This window comes from Colletotrichum gloeosporioides (genome assembly GCF_011800055.1).
Source record: "Colletotrichum gloeosporioides strain Lc1 chromosome Unknown consensus_30, whole genome shotgun sequence".
Classification (NCBI taxonomy): domain Eukaryota; kingdom Fungi; phylum Ascomycota; class Sordariomycetes; order Glomerellales; family Glomerellaceae; genus Colletotrichum; species Colletotrichum gloeosporioides.
This window is the reverse complement of record NW_025544675.1, coordinates 659,859-680,746: the sequence shown is the minus strand read 5'-3', so window position 1 is coordinate 680,746 and position 20,888 is coordinate 659,859. Positions and strand designations below refer to the sequence as shown.

Here is a 20,888-nt window from a genome sequence, read left to right as displayed (position 1 = left end):
GGCTGCAAAATAATAATAACCTGACGTGAAAGACAGACAGTGCTTCCCCATCTACCCCTCACGCGGGGACGCGGGGAAGCAGCGCGGGGACACTGAGCGGCAAAGGCTTCATCCGATGCTGCCGAGCAGCGAGGCACCATTAACATTGCTTGTTGCAATGCTAGGCTAACATTTGAAGCTATCTGCGTCCTCCGCAAAATATTCTGGGTGGCATTGGTTTTTGAATACCTCGAAAACTATTCAACTCGCAAATCTGACATCGTTCTCAAAATGACCGATCTGCACAGCCTCCCAGCCGGCTCACGCCCTCAGAATGCTATTCGCAACAATGGCCCAGACCACCTCGTCTTGGAGAGGCTAAAACTGAGAGAGCTTGCGGAGGGTTGGCCATCCTACAGGTATGAAGCTCAATGACCAACGCTAGTCAATCCCTGTTCTAACCTGTAATTCCCCTGCAGAGATGCTTGCGAATGGGAAAATTTCGAGTCGATTTTTCATCCGGGCGCATACGTCTACACGACTTGGTCCGGTCGAGTTCCCTTCACAGACTTCATCGCGGCGTCGAAGGCAGGAATGGATAAAGGGGCATTCATCATGCACCGGTGCCACGGCTGCAGCACAGACATCAACCCAGAGGCCACTCGTGCTGTCACCAAACTCAAAGCGACTATCACGCAGCGTTTCGATTTCGACGGTACGGAGTTTGATGTCGAGGCAGACTGTCGCTTCTGCTTTTTCTTTGAGAAGGTGGGCGACCGTTGGGGTGCGCGCCTTGTGAGGCACTGGTACGAGAAGGACAAAGTGATACCGACGAACCCGGCGAAGTTCCCCAAGATAGACGAGGAAAAGCTATCAAAATATCCTCCCGGATACAAGTATCTTGCTTATTTCCAAGAGCTTACGATGGGCGTTGAGGTATTGCTGGATTTACCAGGCCATCGTCGACATGTTGGCACTCGGAATCTCGAGAAACACGATCTGCTTTACTGGCAAGCAAAGGACTGGCTTGATGGCAAGAATATCGATATTTAAAATAGACCTATGAGACTTAATCCCCTAAAGTTTGATGCACGGATAGAGAGATTCCACCTGCCGTTCCAGATCACCTCCGAAATGAACGTTATGGGTACAAGACAACGTGACACGTCGCACCCGAGTAAGATGTGCGTTCGTTCTGGTCCTTGAAGAATTTTGCTATCCGGAATCATTTCTGATATTTATTGCCCCTATCGTCGCAATTTCTGTCATTTCCAGTCGTCCCTGTCGTCACTATCATCATCTACAACTAATATCCGCCCGAATAGCAAATGTCTAGTTCTATGAGCACGCACCGATTGTCTAAATATCGTCTAATTCTACTTCGAGGAAGTTGCTTGCTCATTTTCCTCAATCTTCGCCTGCATTGCCGCCCTCATCACCTCCACAGGCGCCTTTCTCCCCGTCCACAGCTCGAACTGCGCATAGGCTTGCTCCTCCAAGACATCAACACCTCTGAATACCCTCCAGCCTTTGTGTAGAGATGCCACGAACATCATTCCTGTGACCTGAGGTCGGTAGGCCATCTCCACAAGAACCCCCGAGTCAGCCCCAGAGAACAGCGCCGCGGGGACTTTCTCCGACCCCAGGTCATCAGCCGGGACACAGGCGACTACAACTCGGAGCGGTTTGATAGAAGCACCAAGTCTTTGTCTGTCTGCGACAACCTCCTCCAAAGTCTCAAATACATGAGATTCCTTGATTCCTGGGAAGTTGATCGCCATATCGTAGGCTTTCGATGCTGTGCGGTTGACGATGAGAACTTCTGAAATCCCAAGCTCTTGGATTGCAAAGCAGGCAGCACGGGCTGCTCCACCAGCGCCTAGCACCAAAGCAGCGGACGACTGCAAATCCTGAAGTTCGCTCTTCGCTATGCATCTCTTGATTCCATGCCAGTCGGTATTATCGCCGACCAACCGTCGCTCCCCGGATGTCGGGTCAGTGTCGACGACAACGGTGTTCACGGCCCCGATCTTGTCGGCGAAGTCGGTCACCGAGTCTAGCAGTCTCCCGATCTGAAGCTTGTGAGGGAACGTGACGGAGGCGCCGCCAAAGTCGTCTCGTTGGATGATGTCTTTGATTGTGTCATCCACGCTGACTGTCTGGTGGATCTGGTAGTGATGAGGTAGGCCGAGCTCCCTGAAACCAGTGTTGTGCAGCGTTGGAGAAAGAGTATGGGAGATATTATGCCCGAATATGAAAAAGTTCTTCGTTGGTCCCTCACGGGAAGAGACATCTGAGTTCATGATGGGCAAGAGCCAGTAGGTTGTTGCCGGATACTGACCAACAAGATACTGCTAGCGCTTGTTCAAAAACTCACAGCAAGCTCTCAAATCATAAGGTGGAAGCTGAACGAGGGCGAGTTGGATTCTTGGAAGGAGATGGCCGCGAGCCAAGTCATACTATCATCCGCCGAGACCCTTGACGGGGGAAGTCTTACTTGCTACAACGGAAGAGACATCTTCCGCCATTTCCACATGACATCAACTCAGGTGACGTGTTATTCGACATCAGCGAAGAGTTTCATATTGTATTCCAAAAGAATCACGACAGACCTGGAGCGTGAATTCAATAATTCGATTACAAGCGTCACCCGAGAATTTTGCTCATTCCGTGACGCAAGACCTTCATTCGCGACTCGATGATAATAGAGCCTCCAAGAGACGGCATCATCTGTATGGAATTCATCGTCTCATTCATGCATTGATACTGGTATCTTGATCGTCTAGTTTTCCGTCCGATGTACAGTGCTCACTCAGCTCCATTACCGCCTCTTACTTTATATGCTTTCAAAATTTCGTCTCTCATGATGTTCCCGGGTGCTTTCCGAGCAGTAAAGAGCTCAAACTGTTTGATTCCCTGTTCCGGGAGAACCTTCAGTCCGTCAACAGCGATCCAACCTTGATCGCTCATTTCGCGAACCTGCTTTAGTAAGGGCGGTTCCAACGGCATGTACGATAGCTGCACACGATGTCAGAAGTTGGTCAATCATCAGAACTTGCAGGACATGCTCACCTCAATGGCAACACCTCCCGTCGGGCTAGCAAGCCAGTCCGCGGGAAGACTCGTGTCTGCAGATGGCTGGCCGTCTTTTGCAAACGTCGAAATGCAGGAAACGATGATAGTAGGTCGATCAACGCTCTCTGGCCAAGGGTCTGACTTGGACGAGAGCAAACTCATGGCAGTAATGTCGGTGGTACTGTCGGGTGTTCCTTCCGCGCTGTTCGCTGAGCTTCGGGACGACGACCGCGATTGACCTCCTCTCCCATTTTTGGAGCAATACCCTTGGAAGTGCCTGAGCATCTCCTCGGCATGCTTGAGCGTCCTGTTGTGTATGAATATGTTCCGGACCCCTAGACGAAGCAGAGCGTACATCGCAGCCCGCGCCATACCGCCTGCCCCGACCACGAGGGCTGTCGTTCGCCTTTTCACACCATTGATCGGGGAAAGATGCTGGCGTATGCATGTATGAATACCAATCCAATCGGTGTTGTCTCCATAAAGAGCCGCAACGGGGCCCGTTCTGTTTCTGTCGATCAGAGAGTCGATGCTTGCTGACCGGAGAGGTATCAATGTGTTGACGGCACCAATAGCCTGCGCCTCGGGGCTTGTCAGGTCTACCAGTGCAAATACCTCCTTCTTGAACGGGGCAGTGATACTGGCTCCTCCAAAGTTCTCGTCCGATATCAGGTGTCTCAAGTGGTTAACTGTAGGGTGCTGAAAGATTTTGTACTCATGAGGCATTCCGCATGATTCGAATGCAGCGTTATGCATTGCCGGCGATAGACTCTGCAGCACATTGATGCCATAGATGCCGAAATACATGGGGTCCAGGAGGAAAGAAGAGTATAGAGCCTTTTGGGCTTCCTGGATGGTGAGAAGTGTATCGTTCAAAGGTGATGAGGTGATGGACCTCAGCAGAGGGTCGGTTACTGGTGAGAATACCTGATTCAAGTAACAGGACATTCGCCCCAGGCGACCGGTATTATAGGCGATGAGTGGTATCTTAAAGTCTGCTGACTTGCTCTGAATGAAGTACTTGGCCGCAAAGTTGTCTGTTGTCGACTCAGCTTCTCGGCATATTCGTACGATATCGCAACCCAAGCGTTCCGCAAGTTGTGCGTGGGCTGTGAGTGCTGGGTTGTCCCAGCCGTGTTCTAAGACCGTGTTATCGGTATATTGTCCGATGATCTTCGCCGTTCCTCTGGCGGCAATGATGCTTTTGAGAATCTGCTCGCCACAGCTCAAGTCCACGCAAAGATACTCCGGTGCGAGTCGAAGGCCGTGATCGATGAGGCGGAGATAGTAGATTAGGTCTTGTCGCGGACAGGAGTCGTCAAATTGAACGTTGTATATTACAGGGAGACGTGTGTATCGCTTGACAGCATAATACTGCCGGCTGATAAAATTGGCCATCGGCTCATCAAAGTTGGATGATCTGGTCCGCATCTCTCGTAGTGATATCACCAGCTCTGCAACATCAGCCGTTGTGTTGATGTCTCGAAGCAAAGGTCCTGCGTTGTCCACATCCATCATCGGCAACGTCAGGGAGTAGGTGAAAGGTCTGTGTTCTGGAGCTAACGCTGGCGTGCCATGGCTAACGTGGTACAATCCTGATTCGTGATGGTCGCGGTTGGTGATGCGGAACAGCAGTTCAAGAAAGTCGTGCTCTACCCGCTTGAGGGCTAGTGATCTGGGAGACTGCTGCCCAGATCCAGAAGCATGATCAGCTATCTGGCCGTAGCTGTCCGAGATGTTGTAGAACTCGAAATTAGAGAGCGACCTGTGTGTGGGCCCGCTCAAGTATATCAAGCGGCTGATGGCTTCTGTATCCCATACCCGTAGATGTCTTTTGATTTCCTCGGCGTCTCGTAGGACGTAGATGACTGGGTGGGTCTGGGCGTACTCAGATAGCCATGTCTGGCCTGTACCCTCCACAGCTCCAGGCCCGCACGCAATGACGGCTCTTGTTGGGTTATCGAATAGCATCGTCCTCATCAATCTCAACTCCTCTCGCCGGTATTCCACAGCACCGTGTTCCGCCTTGTAAGCCGCCCGCGAAAGACCTGTTACCTGGAAGAAATGCTGATCTGCGTCGAGGAGACGGAATCCGAGCGCGCCGGATGCCATGACTGCCAAAGTCGATCTTCCAGTCCCACGAATTCCTACCAGAGCAATGGATGCGTCCGGATTGTAGCCCTTGGCGCGGGGACTGAAGCCGCGCCAGGGCGTCGGGGGCGAGGACTGAGGGGGCGACATCCCTAGACTGGTGTTGTCGCTGAAGCCATGACAAGCGGACGTCCCTGGTGATGTGGACACGAACGACGATGAATTAGACATGGCTCTTCAGATGATTTCCAGCACACTGGCCTCGCGAGAGACAGTCGACCGTTCAAAAGAGTCGGGCCACGTCGGGAGATGGTGTCGGCTTCGGTCGTCGTCGCGGCATCGTTGACCGCCCTAGCACCCAGTCCTGATGTGCGACACGTCGCTTACACAAGACAAGTGATCAAGGCCTCGGAAAAACATTGAACGCGGTGCTATGGGAAAAGTTGGTGTTCACGTCTGCTCCTACGACATTTGACGTCGAGGAGGAAAATCGATACGGCATGTGGCGGCAAGCGTCCCGGATGTTTCTTTAGTGGGGGCGGGGCCCGGGCCAAGTCACCGATGAGCGGAAAAGAACTTAGCCGCCGCCTGCCGGGACCCGACCCGTCCGTTGAACCGATACGGAAGAAACCACACTTGGCATCATGCCTGCTCCCGATCGTGGGCTTTTCTTGTGATGATTTGCACGTCGTTCCGATGTGCCTGTTCTTGAAAACGTGCGTGCTGTATTTGCCTGGAAACCTGATTAACAGCCTTTGAATGCCCAGAAACAAGACGCTAGAACGAAAGGACGCCGGTGCTGACCGGACACGGGCAGAGTCGGGTGTGTGACGGAGAAACTCGCGAATACTGTATGGTTACCATAATTGTGAAATATCGCTCCAGCTGAATCCTGTCATCCTCAACGCCTTTTCATTCACGAATTAAAGGGGAATTGACTTGCAAAAATGATTTCAACGCATATAATAAGCGCCAGGAGCATGGTTGGCATTGTGGCCGCCGTTCCAGCTGTATTCGCCCTCAAACACGCATGGGAAGTGTACGGCCAGACACGCGTCGTCGACAGAAGTCGAATTGTTAGCAAAGGCGACATCTCCGATGCATATCGCCAATCGTCGACCATTAAAGATATTGTCAACCCGAGAGACCATGTCTCGACATCCGACTCACGATACGTGGACTTGACTTTACCGAAGAACGCAAGAGAAGTAACAGACGAGCGGATCTTGGCGGCCTTTACCCACGGCTTTTTCGGTGGTAAAGTCTTTGCGCCAGAGAGGATAGTGCTGGCAGCCATCGGGCGGGATTTCACTGGGTTCGAAGGTGAGTTGGGATGTTTTGTCTTCCGAATATAGCTGATTATCAAAAAGGCTTGGGGGCAAATTCCGAGCTTCAGAGAGTCTGGACAGTTTCGGGGATTTCTTCCTTCAAGCTTCCTACATTGCATTCGCTGTTGTTTGGCGCGTTTCAAGTCTGCAACATTGAGCTTCAATACGAGGACAAGGACGCTGGGGACGGTCCCAGTACGAGGAGCAGCATCGACTTCGCCTACGGCAGCGACCAAGGTCGATTTGCAGGGGCTCATAGGTTCAGTGTTATACGAGACTCGAATCGATCGGACGTAATTCGGGTGGTATTCGAGAGCTTGTCATGCAATCCTACTGTGAACAAGCCCTTTGGCCCAGAGTTTGCACTTGTCTTTCACAGGGCTTACGCTATGCTCTTGTTCCAAGACAGCATCGCGAGCCTTGTGCAGGACTTGAACGGGGTATGAGGCTCAGAATTAAAAAGGGCCCGACGGAAATATTTCTAGGAGCATTTCGGCTTTGAATGATGCAGGCAGAGAGGCGTCATGAATGTACTTGTAGTACATGATTAGGGGCGGGGGCACAACAACTTGAGGCTTGTCGTACACCAAACTGTGCTGAAATGTAATTTTATGTGGAATCATGCTATTCGGGCGGGTAGTAGGCATAAACGATAACAGGGATAACAACGATAACGACAGCGACGACAATAGGGACATAGATAATATCGACGACAGGCACGACAGGGACATCAGGTACGACAGGGACATCAGGGACGACAGGGTTGCGACAGGGGCGTTAGTGATTAAGTTTTATTAATATAAACCAAAATACTAGACCAATTTAATAGTCATCTGCCCAGATACCTAGAAGTGTCCGCCCGGGCAGTAAGACTCTTTTGTGTGACTATATATGACAGATATTACACCTGTCATAATCTATTTCTTCTCATACTGAGACTGATGCGACACGGATTCTAGGATCACTTGAAAAATTCTATAGCAAGGACATCTCGTAATGTCAGTAAGGACATGGGATTTGGGAGAGTATGTACTCTTATTGAAAATGCTATGGATGCTCTCCACGACTTAAATACAGTGGGCCCGCCAAATGCAAGATCTAAAGCTCGCAATGCCTAAACGAAATGAAAAAGAGAATTACAAACAGATCGGTACATATGAACAAGAAGTAAGAATTAGCCCCTTACTGACCGCTGTCAATGACATCGGGGATGTTGCGGCTGGTCCAGGCGCTCCAGTCCTTGCAGACCTGATCAACCTTGGAGGGGATCTGGAACTGTCTGATCTTGTCGGGCTGGACGATGAACTGAGAGAAGAGACCAGCAGAGGCGTGCCAAGCGATGTGGCAATGGAAGGGCCAGGCACCAGGGTTCTCCTGGGCGTCAAATTGCATGACCATGTGGCCGTTGGCGCGGACCTGCTGGACGTCACGACGCTGGGGATTGGTGGGGTTGGTGATGGTTCCGTCCCAGGTCAGGCCATCGCCCTCGGCGAGGATGTACATGTTGAAGCCGTGAAGATGCATAGGGTGACTAAGAACTCATTAGTTTCAAGTTGATTCTAGAGAGTATAAGGCGAGACTTACGCTGCAGGGCTGTTGTTGCTGACAATAACACGAACGCTACCGTTGTTGGCGACGTTCTTGACGTTCCAGTCAGCAGCATAGGTGAGGTTGTTCTTGTTGGTCTGAAGAAGGGTGGGGTTGTTGAAGTCGCCGCGGAAGTCCTCGCCGTCAAGAGTCCACTGAACAATACCAGAAGCGTTGCGGGTAACCTGGATCTCCATGGTCTTGACGTAGCTAGGGGTGGGGGGAGTGAGCTTCATGACGGGCTTGGTGATGGCGAGGTCGTCGTTGGCGCAGTTGCCGGGGTCAGGAACGTTCCAGGCAGTGCTGGTGGGGTTCTGGTTCTGGTCGGCCTGGTCGTAGAAAAGAGCAGCGATACCGAGAGGCTGGTTAGCCAGACTGCAGCTGGTGAGGTTGCTGCGGATCCAGTAAGAGCTCTTGGCGTTGCCGGCGTTGGCCTTGACGAGGACATCAGTGCGCTGGCCGATGCCGAGAGTGACGACCTTGGTGTCGTAGGCCTCGACGGGGACGAAGTCGTTGGCGATGACGGTCATGGTGTGTCCATCGATGGAGAAACGCTGAGTACCCTCGGCACCGGAGTTGATGAGACGCAGACGGTGAGTCTTGCCGGTCTGGAACTTGAACTTGGAGATACCAGCATTGTTGGTGCACTTGGTGTTGTCTCCAGCAGCAACAGTGGAGCAGTTGAAGTTGCCCTTGCCGTTGATGAGGTTGTTGTCAGAGAAGACCAGGCCAGAGGCGTTAGGGGTCAGGATATCCTCAATAATGTCGAAGTATTGCTTGTGATACCAATCAGAAAGGAAGACGGGGCCAACATCAATGTCGTAGGCAGACTTTCCAGGGCCGTAAATCACGATGGGACCGGTAAGACCACCGGCATACTGAGAAGAGTAGTGAGAGTGGTACCAAGAGGTTCCGTAGAGGGTGGCCTAAGGTGAGCTGTCAGTACTAGGGCATCTCACAGTCGCGAGAATCTCACGTGGGTGGCGGGGACACATACCTGGAACTTGTAGGTGTAGCTCTTGCCGGGGGCAATGGGGCACTGGCTGATGGCAGGGACACCGTCTTCCCACTGGGTGTTCTGCTGACGGAATCCATGCCAATGCAAGGCGGTACCCTCAGGGTTGTTGTCAATGTTGTTGTGAACCGTGACCTGGATCCAGTCTCCCCAGTTTGCCTCAATGGTGGGGCCGGGGTAAGCTCCGTTCACCAGGAGGACCTGACGCTCATATCCATCGGGGGCAATGACACCTCGGCTGACGGTGAAGTCGTAGTTGCGGACGACGCCAGTGTTGGGCCACTGCTTGTAGTAGTTCGTGCCGTCGGCTGTCAGAGGGCCCCACGGGAAGCCGTTGGGCAAAGGATTGTTGTTCAAAAAGTTCGGAAGCTTAGGGGCATTCGGTGTGCCGAGGACGCACTTTCTGTTTGGAGCATTAGACGAAGTTTATTGCCATTCGAAGATTGAGGTAGCGTACCCGTTTGTCTTGTCCTGCTTCAGAGCCGCTTGGACTGTAAATAGCCACTTAAGGCTGCCTTTCATAAGGTCTTTGATGGCGACCATCTTGGCGGCGCACTAATGTGGATCAAAAGAAACGAATGTAAGTAGAGACCAAAGAAAGAATGAAGTCAAGAGCCTGAGTGAGTGACTGATGATGGATCCAAAAGCCAAGAAACGGGGTGAGCATGTTTGAGCTATATACCTGTTCGAAGGAGGCTCGAGTTCATCATAACTCGAGTCCAGATCGGATACTCAATGGGACCGGACTGCACAATGCCGGCTTCACGGCTTCTAGAGTCGATCCCCATCCCCACATCCCAGGCTGCCGGCTCGGGAGCCTCCATTCTTGGACGATGTCCGTAACGAGAACAACAAGCTTGACCTGATCGGCGCCTGCACTACTGCACAGGACAGATGATTCTAAGCTAGCCTGGCGCGTGGGCTAATAATGGTGCCAGCCACATGCGTAGTCCCTGATATTCTAGCGTGGCTTAGCGCCAGGCTCGTGTCTTGTGCTTGAGAGTAGAGACGATTTGGGGCCAGATGTTTGGTAACTTTCGACGGAAGCCGGGTCGATTGGATGAGTTACGAAAATTTGACATTATTTCCAAATATGGATGTAAGATTATGAAGGTTTCCGAGCCGTAGAGTGTTCGTCGGAAAGCTTCGAGCTGCCAGGTACCGCCTGCACATCACGCGCAGCGGTTGCCTCTGAGAATTACCCTGCGTTCGCTGCCTGCTATAGCCAACAGAATTTACCAATCATCGTCATCGGATCAAAATTTTCCAGTCTTACTTGCAAAAGGGGGCTCACAAAGGGGGTTCAGGTGAACGGCAAGCGGCCGTTGGAAGCTAGAGCGGGTGTAGCGGGAAGGCTTTTGATACGAGTCTGCTAATGGTTAGAGTTTGTTCGTGCGCTTACATGATTGTGGAATCGCTTCAACCGCCGGCTGAGAATACGTATCTGCACGAAGGATCTTTCGTCTGACTCAAAGAAAAGTCAAGCCCGACACATTCGGGTCATGTATTCGGGTCCGTCGGAAATAGGGAATCCACTCCAACAACATGCACCTTTCATTCGTGCAGCAACGTGAATGGGCTGTCATACCGTTCGACTTACGTATGTGGAGAACCCGAGAGCGACTACGATGAACGGCGCCCTGAAACGTTGAAACGGACTTCCGGGGGCACTAGAATGATTCAAGCAGACTGTCATACCATAATTCCAAACCTGTCAGCGCTTCTTTTGGAGATGCCGTGAAATGCCATGTTTCCTCGGCCTTCAAACCCGCGTAAGTGCAGCAAGCCTGCTATTCTGGCATCCATCTCAGCCCGGGCGACACAGCGGCTTGAGTGCTCGCACACTCTCGTCCGAGCTGTGTTGCCCAATACGGTTGTGGCAGAGCTGAACATCGGATTTCGTAATTGGAATACTAACAATTGGAAACACGCTGTCGAAGTCTCAAGTCAAGAAACGCTTCATTCTGATCCAATGCTTCAAAGGCCCAAGATCTGCAGGACGAGGTTTAGGGCTGATGGGTAGCATCAAAGGATCCGTAAGATAAGAAATGCAACCCAGTCTCAAGTGACCAAAAAAAGGACACTTTCACATCGCCCTCTGCTGTTGGGGGCGGGAGATCGGCGCTAGGAGGGCTAACCGGGATGATCCCCCTTACACCAAGACGCACCGCGTCGGCATCTTCAGCTCGTAGCGCGCCGAAAGACGCTCAGGCGAATCCCCTTTAAGGCGCGTTCTTGGACTGCCGAAAACCGGTGCTCTTACCCTTTCAATTCAAATCGATCGAAACAGCAGATCCTGCATTCCGTACCGGGCAGGCGGTTGACCCGGAGACGGAACGGGGTTGCACTGTGCATCGTGCATCCTGCAGGGCTCTGCGACAGACAGTCCCAAAGGCTCGGATGAGCTGCGCCTCTGTCGGAACGTGCGAGACCGAGAACAGATGGCAAGTATGATTGATGTTGACTGCAGCTGAGCGTGACCTTGACCTTTTGGCGGGCGCATGTGCTTCTTTGAAGTATCTGACCATCAGCCGATGACGACGACTCCTTGCAAGGCTTCCTTCTTTAGGCATCGACGGCCGGAATGATAACCATAAGCTTAACGGTATCTTGTTTTGTTCCGGCGGAGTTGCGGGGCAGCGCTCCAAGGCCAGATAGCGATCGCTGAGGCTGAATTCCGATGCAAGGATTGGTTGTCAACAAATACCACGAGGGATGTACGATGAATCGGGGTTTACCATGGTGCTGGTGGACAGGTGGAGGCTCGAGCTAGCATATGACTAGCCTGGGCCGGGTCACTGGGACGCCATGATGTGCTAGCATACAATAATTGCTGATCATATAATCTATGATTGTGGCGGATGAAAAGTTCAACAAGAATTCGCCTCACATTCAACTACATCTATACATCGAGGTTATGTTGATTCGGGAGGATCACAAGATGGTTGTCAAATGGTCTGAAAGATGACTGATGTTGCCAAGGTACCAAGCAGCTGATAGAACTTGGCTTTTCGGCAGTGGCGTTATTTGCAGGATCAGTTGCAGTGCCAAGGCAGTGTTGCCAAGAGGATGGTCAGCAGTTTAATGTGCCAAGGGCGCTTCACACGGGACTTATACGACGACCAGCGGTAACTAACAGCGTCCGTTGATAGTCAATGAAGGGTTACGAAACTATGAGTCGGGCCATCGGGTGGTTCAAACGTATTAAATAGTAGTTTGTCCCAATCCTGGGATTATTCCTCTATTTCCAGCGCATACACTCGGTCTCGTCGTCGCCATCTCGTCGTCGCCATCGTCACCTCTGATCGTCTCCCTCGTCGCATGTCGTCGTCTATCGTCGTTATTGTTATCATCATCATCGCTTCTATCGTTGCATCCATTCCAATCGTCCTCATGGAACTTACCAAGCAAGTAGAGAATGTAGCCGCTCAAACACAGAGAGATAACTTAGGTCGTCTTTTCATACTGTCCGAGACGAATCGAGCATCTACTTATCATCGCTATCATTGCTAGTCTCCTCGTTATTCCGGCTGCATTGTTATTTGAATTAGGTTTGCTATCCGGGCGGATGAGTATTGTATGAGCTCTAATAGTTTTGTTTTCAAAATTAATAATTCTGTTATCCTTATTATTCCTGTCGTCCCTGTCGTCCCTGTCGCCCCTGTCGTTGCTATTGTCCAGACAGTAGAACTAGGCTCTAGAACTAGAAAGCTTCGGTACAGGTATAGACTCATTCCGGAGATATGGGCTTCGAATTGACGTACATGAGAACCCTGATCGATAATTTTCCTATTGTACCAAATGGAAGTGGGTCGCTTCATAGATGCATGAATGAACTGAAGATCTGGGACTACGACGATTACCATTCAATCAATTACGCGAATCAACTTATCAAGTAACGTAAGAGATGACGAATATGCTGACCGCAGAAATCTTGTCAAATTTAGCCGGAGGTTTTCTATTCCAGTTTTCTTGATGTCAGCTTTGAATAATCTCTCTCCTGCTGTGGGCGTTGCTGCGCGCATCTTTTCAAAATTCTTGCTCATCCGAGTGGTTACTTAGGTAATAATCTCACCATGGTCAATGGAAAAGTCCCAGGCTGCTTACTGCGCCTCAGAAATGGTGGAACGCCAGGAAGAGTGCCGAAGCTTTGCCGGTTGGGTATGACAATTGCTCACCTTTCCTCCTCCGCACACAAAACATTTGTCCAGTCATCAAGGCCCCACAACCTTGAGGTGAGATGTTTGGATTCCAGAGATAAATCCTGAGCGGACTATAAGTGTAGACCGCGCGCAGATTCTTTTTCCTAGCTGAGAAACGTTGTCCTCCGGACGACTTCACCCATCACGATTGCTACCTACGACCAAAAATCACGTCAACACCGCCTGAAAGCCTCATTATCGTTGTTTATCTCACCACTACTCACTGAGTCTACCAGATGTCCGGACCGGACCGAGACGGGCTAGTATGGGAGCACGACGCCATCTGGGGTCCGAGCCCTGAGTGGGCACGAGAACCCTCACTGGAAGCCATCCAGAAGGTCTGCCGCCGACATTTGAACATTGACGAGAACTCAAGATGCGATGTCTCACCTTACGGAAAATGGGGTGGCAAGAAGACATATCTCGTTCAAAGCAACACCAGCAAGGCTATCATGCGCGTCTTTCTTCCGCTTGATCCTGGCTACCAGACTCGCGGCGAGGTGGCGACCATGCGCTGGATCAAACTCAGAACCAGCATTCCAGTCCCTGAAGTCTTCGCATTTGATGACTCCAGTGATAACGAGATCAGCTTCGAGTGGATGCTCATGGAGTTTATGCCCGGCGTACGAGCCCACAAACGTTGGCGAAAGATGCCGATGGCGCAGAAGGAAGCTGTTGCTGAGAAGATGGCCGACTACCACGCGCAAATCCTTGATGCCGGCACCAAATTGAAAGAGTTTCAAACCATTGGGACTCTTGACTTCGAAAAGCCCAAAGACAATAAGCAGCCACCCTCAAAGCTTCATGTCACACCAGGCAGGGTGGTTGATTACGTGTTTTTCTGCGGCAATAACTACAACTACGATATACCTCGAGGGCCGTTTGAGTCCAGCCAAGAATGGCTTAAGTCACTCCTGAACATCATCATTCTGGAGAAAACCGCAGAAGCAGAAAGTGCGGAGACCGAATCAGATAGGGATGAACCGGAAGCTATAGCGGAGGTCGAAAAAAAGCTTTTAACTGTGCTTCCGATAGTGTTCTCCGATCCAGAATCTTCTCAACAGATTGTCTCTGGAGCCTCATAACAGACTTGGAAGATATCTTGATAGACGACGATGGAAACGTTACTGGCTTGGTAAACTGGAACTGCGTTTCCACAATGCCCTCTTGGTTCCTCAGGCAAATGCCGTCATTCTTGGATGGCAAGGTGAGAAACCAAGAACCAGTCCGCGAAATTTACGGTAACGACAATGGAGACGACTGGGAAGATGACGGCCTGGATAGTGAAGGGAAGGCTATTCTGTATTGGGAACACTTGATGAAATTCGAGCAGACGAAACTGAGGAAGCTGTACATGGCGCGCATGGAGAAGTTACGTCCTGGATGTACTGCGGAAGAGGAAAGGTCCGGGTTGAAGCGTGACTTTTTGGAAGCGGCTTCCCGCTGCCGACATCTGTTCCACATTTCCGCATTTCGAGATTGGGCTGATTCGATAAGTCGAGGAGAGCTCCGGCGCCTTCAAGAATTTGAGCGAGGTTCACGTTTCATTGAAGGAGAGGGAGGGATAGTTTGAAACCGTAGATAGCCTCCAAGATCATGACCCGAATAAGCCCGTGGCATCTATGACAGTAAGATTGATGAGTAGTTCGTGGCCGAAGCCTAGAAAAAGCAACCAGGTTCTCCCATCCACCACACCAAGATGTAAACCGTGAAAAAGACCGGGCCTAATAGTTATCCATGGCCTCATCGTGTTGGCGATCTTTGATGCCTGACTGGTTCCATCCTTTCGAGGCGCGCCTGAGGTTTGGGCCCGGTAGCTGGGCAACGCGTCGTGATCTTCTCCTTGTTCTCAAGGCACCCATCGAATAACGCTCTTGATGCCTCACGACTATCCCAAATAGGAAATTTTCTTTATTCAATGCGGTGGGTCCTTGACACAATCACTCTTCGTCGACGGTCATCCACTTCTTCTGCCCCGACTCTCTCTCCAGCTTCATTTCTTCCTTCCCTTCCACAACAACATCACATACATAACTCGCCAATCCACAATATCGACGCGACTAGCAACCCAATTGCCTCACAAGCACTTTGATCTTGATCGTTTTACAATCAAATACAAAAAGACCCCCTTGTACCCTGCAGGCTGAGAAGTTCGGCGTACACGGCGACGTATTCTATCTTGCGCTCTCAGTTCCCCTCGATTGAGTTTGACGAAGTGCTCTTTCGCAAAAAAACAAGAGCTATCAAGAGTTATACAAATCAGATTAATTACTTGCGTGTATCCGCACGAAAAAAACAACACTAGTAAGTTCATGCCTGCCCCTTTTCTCGATGATCGCCTCCTCGCTTGCCAGCGCGACCCCTCTCCAATCTCGCGATGGTGAAAGATACTGACTTCGGAATAGCTTCCACAATGGGCTTGTTCGTTCGCGTCTTTGGCCCTCAGGCTTACGCCGCCACGAACAATAAGACGACAGTCGACGGCGACGTCGCTGTCAAGCACATGTCTGGCACCACTCGCTCTGCTCTTCGGAAGCCCTACAAGAAGCCCTGGGTGACTGTGAAGGCTACTTCGTACTCTCAGCCTCTGGCTTGTGTCACCATGCCTGACGTTCACGACGCGAACAAGACGCGCCACATCATCGCATTCGCCGAGCAGAGTCAAAGCGCCCAGCACTTGACTACCATTCCTGGCACAAACGGACGACGACCCGACAGTGCCAACAACGCCACCTTTCCCATCATTGAGGCTGAGACCCAAGACGCTGACTAGTCCTCACGCGTCGCGGGCTCACCCACAACAACTAGAGCTTTCCCGCTCGCATCAAAGGGCGTCAGCTACCAGTCCATCGACATCAACACCGGCGAGAAAACGCAGATTCACTGCCGCAGCGCATCTGGCTCGAGTGCCGACACCTCGTCTTCAGCTGGACAAAGCAGCGCTCGCACCCTCAAGAGGAAGAAGGGCGTCACTGGTCTTTCCGATCGATACCAGATTGACAGCAACCCCACTCAGGCCGACAACAAGGAGCGGGTCAGATCCATCTCCGTCTCCCAGGTCTCATCCATCAGCACAATTCGCACAGACACCGACTCTGCTCTTGTCGCCTTCCCCACCTTTAGATCAGCTGGTCGCCGCGGCACGAAGCTCGATGGCCTCCTTGAGACCGAAGGAAAGCTCGCGCGGTACAAGGATGTCGAAGACAGCCAGGCTGACGAGGGCTTCAACACCGCTGTTCTCGATCTCAAAGACTGGGCTCTGACCGGCCACAAGAACATTATCGGTTATGAGATGTACTCCAAGCAGAGTGTCATCCAGGAGATCTATGAAGATCTTCCCAAGCCCGAGGGCGAGGACTTCGCGACCTCTCCCAAGTCTGCGCGTAACCTGCTCTTTGGAAACTACGAGACGGGACAGTACAAGATGATCCGCAGCGACAGCGCAAAGGCCTCCGCGGAGACGAAAAGATGGTGCTTTGCCACCCTTGGAAGCAGCTTCATGCGCTTCATGCGGACCATGACTAGCGGAGCTGCGCTCCTTGGCGCCTACGAAGCCTCCACTGCCAGGAAGATAGATACAAATACAGATGATGGAGAGACCTACGACTGGGCCGTGTGAGCCACTTCCCCTGAATACGTGAGATTACAGCGCTTGGCGTGTATTGTAGGCTACCGTAAGCCCCTTGAGCTCAGTTTGGCCCCACGCCAGACTTGTGTGCTCCCACCTATCTTGGGTGGTCCAAAAGGGTTGGTTTTGTACTCTGATGAATGGTGCGCTTGGCGTCTGCAATCGATGATTGCTTTCCAGCTTATTGTAGTTACGGATGTTTGCATGCCAAATGCTTGAGGTAGAGGGAAGAAAGAACGGTGCTTGGAGTAGAATTCGGTATGGAATGGCTGTGATGTTGCTTTGGTCTCAGTTGAGTCGCTATCTTTGCTGAGAAGTTTCGTGTTTTTGGACGTGCTGCGTTGGGACTTGGAGTTTGTGACAGAATGGCGCGCCTTTGGCAGCGTGAGATGATGAGTAGACCACGGAGAAGCTGTTTGATATTCGGCTGTATGGGGAAATGGGCGCGATTACAAATATGAACAAGAAGAACGGTGATTGTGGATGACAGAATGGAGGAGACTTGATCGAGCAATCCGCTTGGCTGACAGAATGCACATGAGGTAAACCATAAGGTTGTAACTCTGGACCTGTCAAGTAGATTCACGCGTTACATAACCTGTGGCCCACCATATTCAATGACTCAAGTATCTTCGTGATTCTCTTTTTTCTGTGAGTGGCTGTTATGCTATTTGAGCTTCTTCGTCTCATCCCTCTCTGACAGTATGATTTAATCTAGCTCGACCCCTAGAGCGTAAGCTTTTAGGGGTGACTATGCTAACCTTGATGTCAGCCTCGTCACTGTAGTCTATGCCTTTCTTGTGATACAGGAAGCTTTTGATCTGCTCAAAAGCCATACTATCCTGATGTCGCAAAGGTGGAACCATGTACGGGAGCGCAATCGTCACTTTTGTCACAACACATGACATATGTGGTTGAAGCTCATGCACCGATCCCAAGCTTAGTTGTTTTCTGATTCGAGAAAAAGTATATTTGCAGATGCCGAGATCATCTCATCATTTGTTCTAGGCGTTATGACAGATTGACCGTGTAGAGCAGGGCATTTATCTGCTCCGTCGTTGCTCTGGTCGGAGATTTTGTTGTGGGTACCTGGTGGGTGCCTCACCCTGCGATGTCCATAGCAACCAGAGCTGCCTCGTCTGCCCACCCTTCATAAGCCATACCTTCCCATCCCCCGGGCCCAAATTCTGTCCATCCTCCTACATCTATCCCTACTCTCTAGAGATTCTCCTCAAAGGTCCAAGATTTTCATCCAGCAGTGTAACTTACACCACCAGAAATTCCGAGAAACTGACGACATGCTTTCTTGGAGCACAACGACGCCCACTTCTAGAGGTATGTTCTGATACAATTGCGATTATTTCGATAATCGCACTCCCACACGCTCTGATGGGGCTCCCTTTCCCCTTCGTAGCTCACGTACTTGGTGAATAGTGATGACCTGCTACAAATCACCGCTGGGGGTGATCAAACACCATGGGCTTTGGCCTTTCATCAAAGATGCTGTCTCGGGCCAAATTGGTCACATCGCAAAGACAATTCTCCCCGATCGAAAGAATGATCGTGCGTCAGGATCCGTCTTCAGCCTTGGGCTTGGTGTTGCGAAGACTGCCTTCTCTAGAGTGACTATCGAGAAACTCATACCGCAACTCACGAGATGCACCATCGCAAAATCGGCTATGTCACCCCGTGCCCACACATTCGACGACACTCACAGCGAGAGCTTCAATGTGACGCTAGCCAAACATGAGGTTTGCGAGATCATCCGAACCGATCGACAGGGGTACGACGATGACTAGGAGTCAGAGTTCGATCCTGCTTCGGTGACTCGCTGGCAAAGAGAAATCACCCAGGAGGCCTCCATGACAATGCTGGAACGCTTCCGCGAAGATGATGACCAGACTTCTGGCCTCGATTGCGCCAAGCTAGACGGGGAAGACATCATGCTTCGCGAGGAAACGCACAAGAACGTCATGAACTACAACGACTATGCCAGCCAGCCCCTGATCCAACGCTTCCACGCAGATATGGAGCACGAAGAAAGCGCTGAGGACTGGAGGAAAGACAGCGAGGAGAAGGAAGACGGTGAGGAAAGTCACAGCGACGAGATCAGTCACGGCAGACAAGACGTCCGAGACGCTCAAGTCTTGTCCTTTGAGCCATCCGATGATTCTCCGGCCCGTCCGAGACCCTACACAACTACTTGCCTGGACGTTGCCGAGTGGATTCACATAGCCGAGTCGAAAGATGCTGCGGCGGCTCTTTCTAAGGACAAACAGAGCCCCAGACCGTCAGTCCCTTCATCTACGCGCTCACAGAGAGCCCGTCTTCGCCGCCACGATATTTTGAGCTGTTCAAGATCCTGCATACGATCTCGTGGATCTGATGGCCCGCTGGTCCTTCATGATGGAAAGATACAAGACAGTACTTGAATTATCGGTGTCGGGGTGACGGATATGTAAAATGGTGGTATTTTAGCCCTGTTGTTGGAGTATGAGCAAGCGCATTTGACTTTGTTCTGTAACTGAGATTGGGGTTTGACTTTAACTGGGGCAAATGTAGAAGAGGCAATGCTTTTGTTTGCGTCTGCGCGTGTCACCTAGAAGTAAGGGATTCTCAGCTTGGCATAGACGCTGAACAATTAGGCTGTCTGCGTGGTACGAGCTTCATCATTGAATCAGACAGGTGTTCGTCACCAACATTTAGCCAATTTCGTGAAGCACAGTGTTCTTGGTGACAAGTCCCCAAAGCCGAGCCCACTGCATGCATATCTTTGATATTCGATGCCGTCCTTGTGGCCCATGTCGGCGTCTCTGACGTTCTTTATCGTCCGTCCCAATTAGAGATCCATCCGGATATCGAATTCCTATCAGGTATAATTTCGATGGTCCTTTTCTAAGTACGCAACATACTAAGAAAGCTTCGGCCGTATTCGGGTCACCATATCGCGCTGCTTCCGCGCGACGGACCTTTCTAATTCGACCCTGGTGATATTTGAAGAGACCGCCTATTTTTCCTATGCTAGGGCGACTACTTTGCCTGTGGTTATACTCTAATGACTCTACTACTATTATCGTCGTCGTCGTCGTCGTTGTCACTTCTATTATTATCGTTATTATAGTTGTCCTCGTCCTTATCCTCATCCTTATTATCGCTATTACTACTATTACTTTTTAATAGTGGAACGGGGTTTAGTGGGCCTACTGGATTTTTCGGCGTTTTCGGCGTTTAGAGGTTAGATTACTAGCCCTCCTTTAAGAGGCGAGAAGTTAGCTCAGATATTATTATTAATCTTCATAGACTAGAGGTAGAATTCACTTATTTTTTAGTAGATTTTTAAGCTTTTATCCTATTCTTTTTATTTTAGATCTATAAAATATATAAGAAGTCCTTTCCTTTTTCTTTTAAGATTATAGGCCTTAAAACTATAGAGTTATATAACTATAGTAGTTCTACGTACCCTCGGGCGCGTACGTGCCGCTGCGTTGTATAGCTCTCGGCCGCCGGGCCTACGACCATTTCAATAGTAGTGATCAAGTACACAGGAAATATAGCCACATAGACACAGGAAAACTAGGCGATCTCTATTTAAAAGCAGTTCAGACTTCAGCTCATATGCCAGGCTAGTAACTCTTTCCTACGAGAACAAGAGCCGACATCGTAAGTTGACGTTTACACGCAACTAGCTATTAATACGGGACTGTTATCGAAAAGTAGATCAAATCTACGTCGAATAGTAAATCTCGCTGCGACGAAAGGGGCACAATAACGTCGAGCTCCAGTTTGCGCCCTTCGCCCACAAATTTCGCGCCAGTCTTACTTCCGTGGACACCCTAGGAGTCTTCTCGCGCGTCAGGTATACGCTCTATTCATGTTTACGGTCGTTTCCATGGAGATCAGCGTCTTCTCTCGTGGCCGAAGGTCGGGTTGGGTGCTGCCTCATGCCCAGGGCAACCACTCTGCTCGCCCCACCTACACACGCC

The 20,888-nt window shown here is 50.8% G+C and overlaps 6 protein-coding genes across 6 annotated transcripts; 4 read left to right on the top strand and 2 right to left on the bottom strand.

The window, feature by feature from the left end:
• Positions 1 to 270: 270 nt before the first annotated feature.
• GCG54_00008832 (PEP2-like protein) lies at positions 271 to 1,032 on the top strand (the record flags this gene model as incomplete). Its single annotated transcript, XM_045408791.1, has 2 exons — positions 271 to 398; positions 459 to 1,032. 2 exons carry the CDS (start codon positions 271 to 273, stop codon positions 1,030 to 1,032), a joined length of 702 nt encoding a protein of 233 aa, XP_045266534.1.
• A 323-nt stretch (positions 1,033 to 1,355) lies between these two features.
• On the bottom strand, positions 1,356 to 5,376 carry GCG54_00008831 (Quinate repressor protein; the record flags this gene model as incomplete). Its single annotated transcript, XM_045408790.1, has 3 exons — positions 1,356 to 2,255; positions 2,815 to 2,997; positions 3,052 to 5,376. 3 exons carry the CDS (start codon positions 5,374 to 5,376, stop codon positions 1,356 to 1,358), a joined length of 3,408 nt encoding a protein of 1,135 aa, XP_045266533.1.
• Positions 5,377 to 6,092: 716 nt separating this feature from the next.
• GCG54_00008830 (uncharacterized protein) lies at positions 6,093 to 6,919 on the top strand (the record flags this gene model as incomplete). The annotated part of the gene is made up of 2 exons (XM_045408789.1): positions 6,093 to 6,468; positions 6,516 to 6,919. 2 exons carry the CDS (start codon positions 6,093 to 6,095, stop codon positions 6,917 to 6,919), a joined length of 780 nt encoding a protein of 259 aa, XP_045266532.1.
• A 736-nt stretch (positions 6,920 to 7,655) lies between these two features.
• On the bottom strand, positions 7,656 to 9,618 carry GCG54_00008829 (Laccase-2; the record flags this gene model as incomplete). The annotated part of the gene is made up of 4 exons (XM_045408788.1): positions 7,656 to 8,004; positions 8,058 to 8,986; positions 9,058 to 9,478; positions 9,533 to 9,618. The coding sequence occupies 4 exons, from the start codon at positions 9,616 to 9,618 to the stop codon at positions 7,656 to 7,658; spliced, it is 1,785 nt and encodes a 594-aa protein (XP_045266531.1).
• A 3,895-nt stretch (positions 9,619 to 13,513) lies between these two features.
• On the top strand, positions 13,514 to 16,896 carry GCG54_00008828 (uncharacterized protein; the record flags this gene model as incomplete). Its single annotated transcript, XM_045408787.1, has 3 exons — positions 13,514 to 14,231; positions 15,683 to 16,049; positions 16,116 to 16,896. 3 exons carry the CDS (start codon positions 13,514 to 13,516, stop codon positions 16,894 to 16,896), a joined length of 1,866 nt encoding a protein of 621 aa, XP_045266530.1.
• Positions 16,897 to 18,341: 1,445 nt separating this feature from the next.
• GCG54_00008827 (uncharacterized protein) lies at positions 18,342 to 18,704 on the top strand (the record flags this gene model as incomplete). Its single annotated transcript, XM_045408786.1, has 1 exon — positions 18,342 to 18,704. One exon carries the CDS (start codon positions 18,342 to 18,344, stop codon positions 18,702 to 18,704), a length of 363 nt encoding a protein of 120 aa, XP_045266529.1.
• Between the last annotated feature and the right edge of the window lie 2,184 nt (positions 18,705 to 20,888).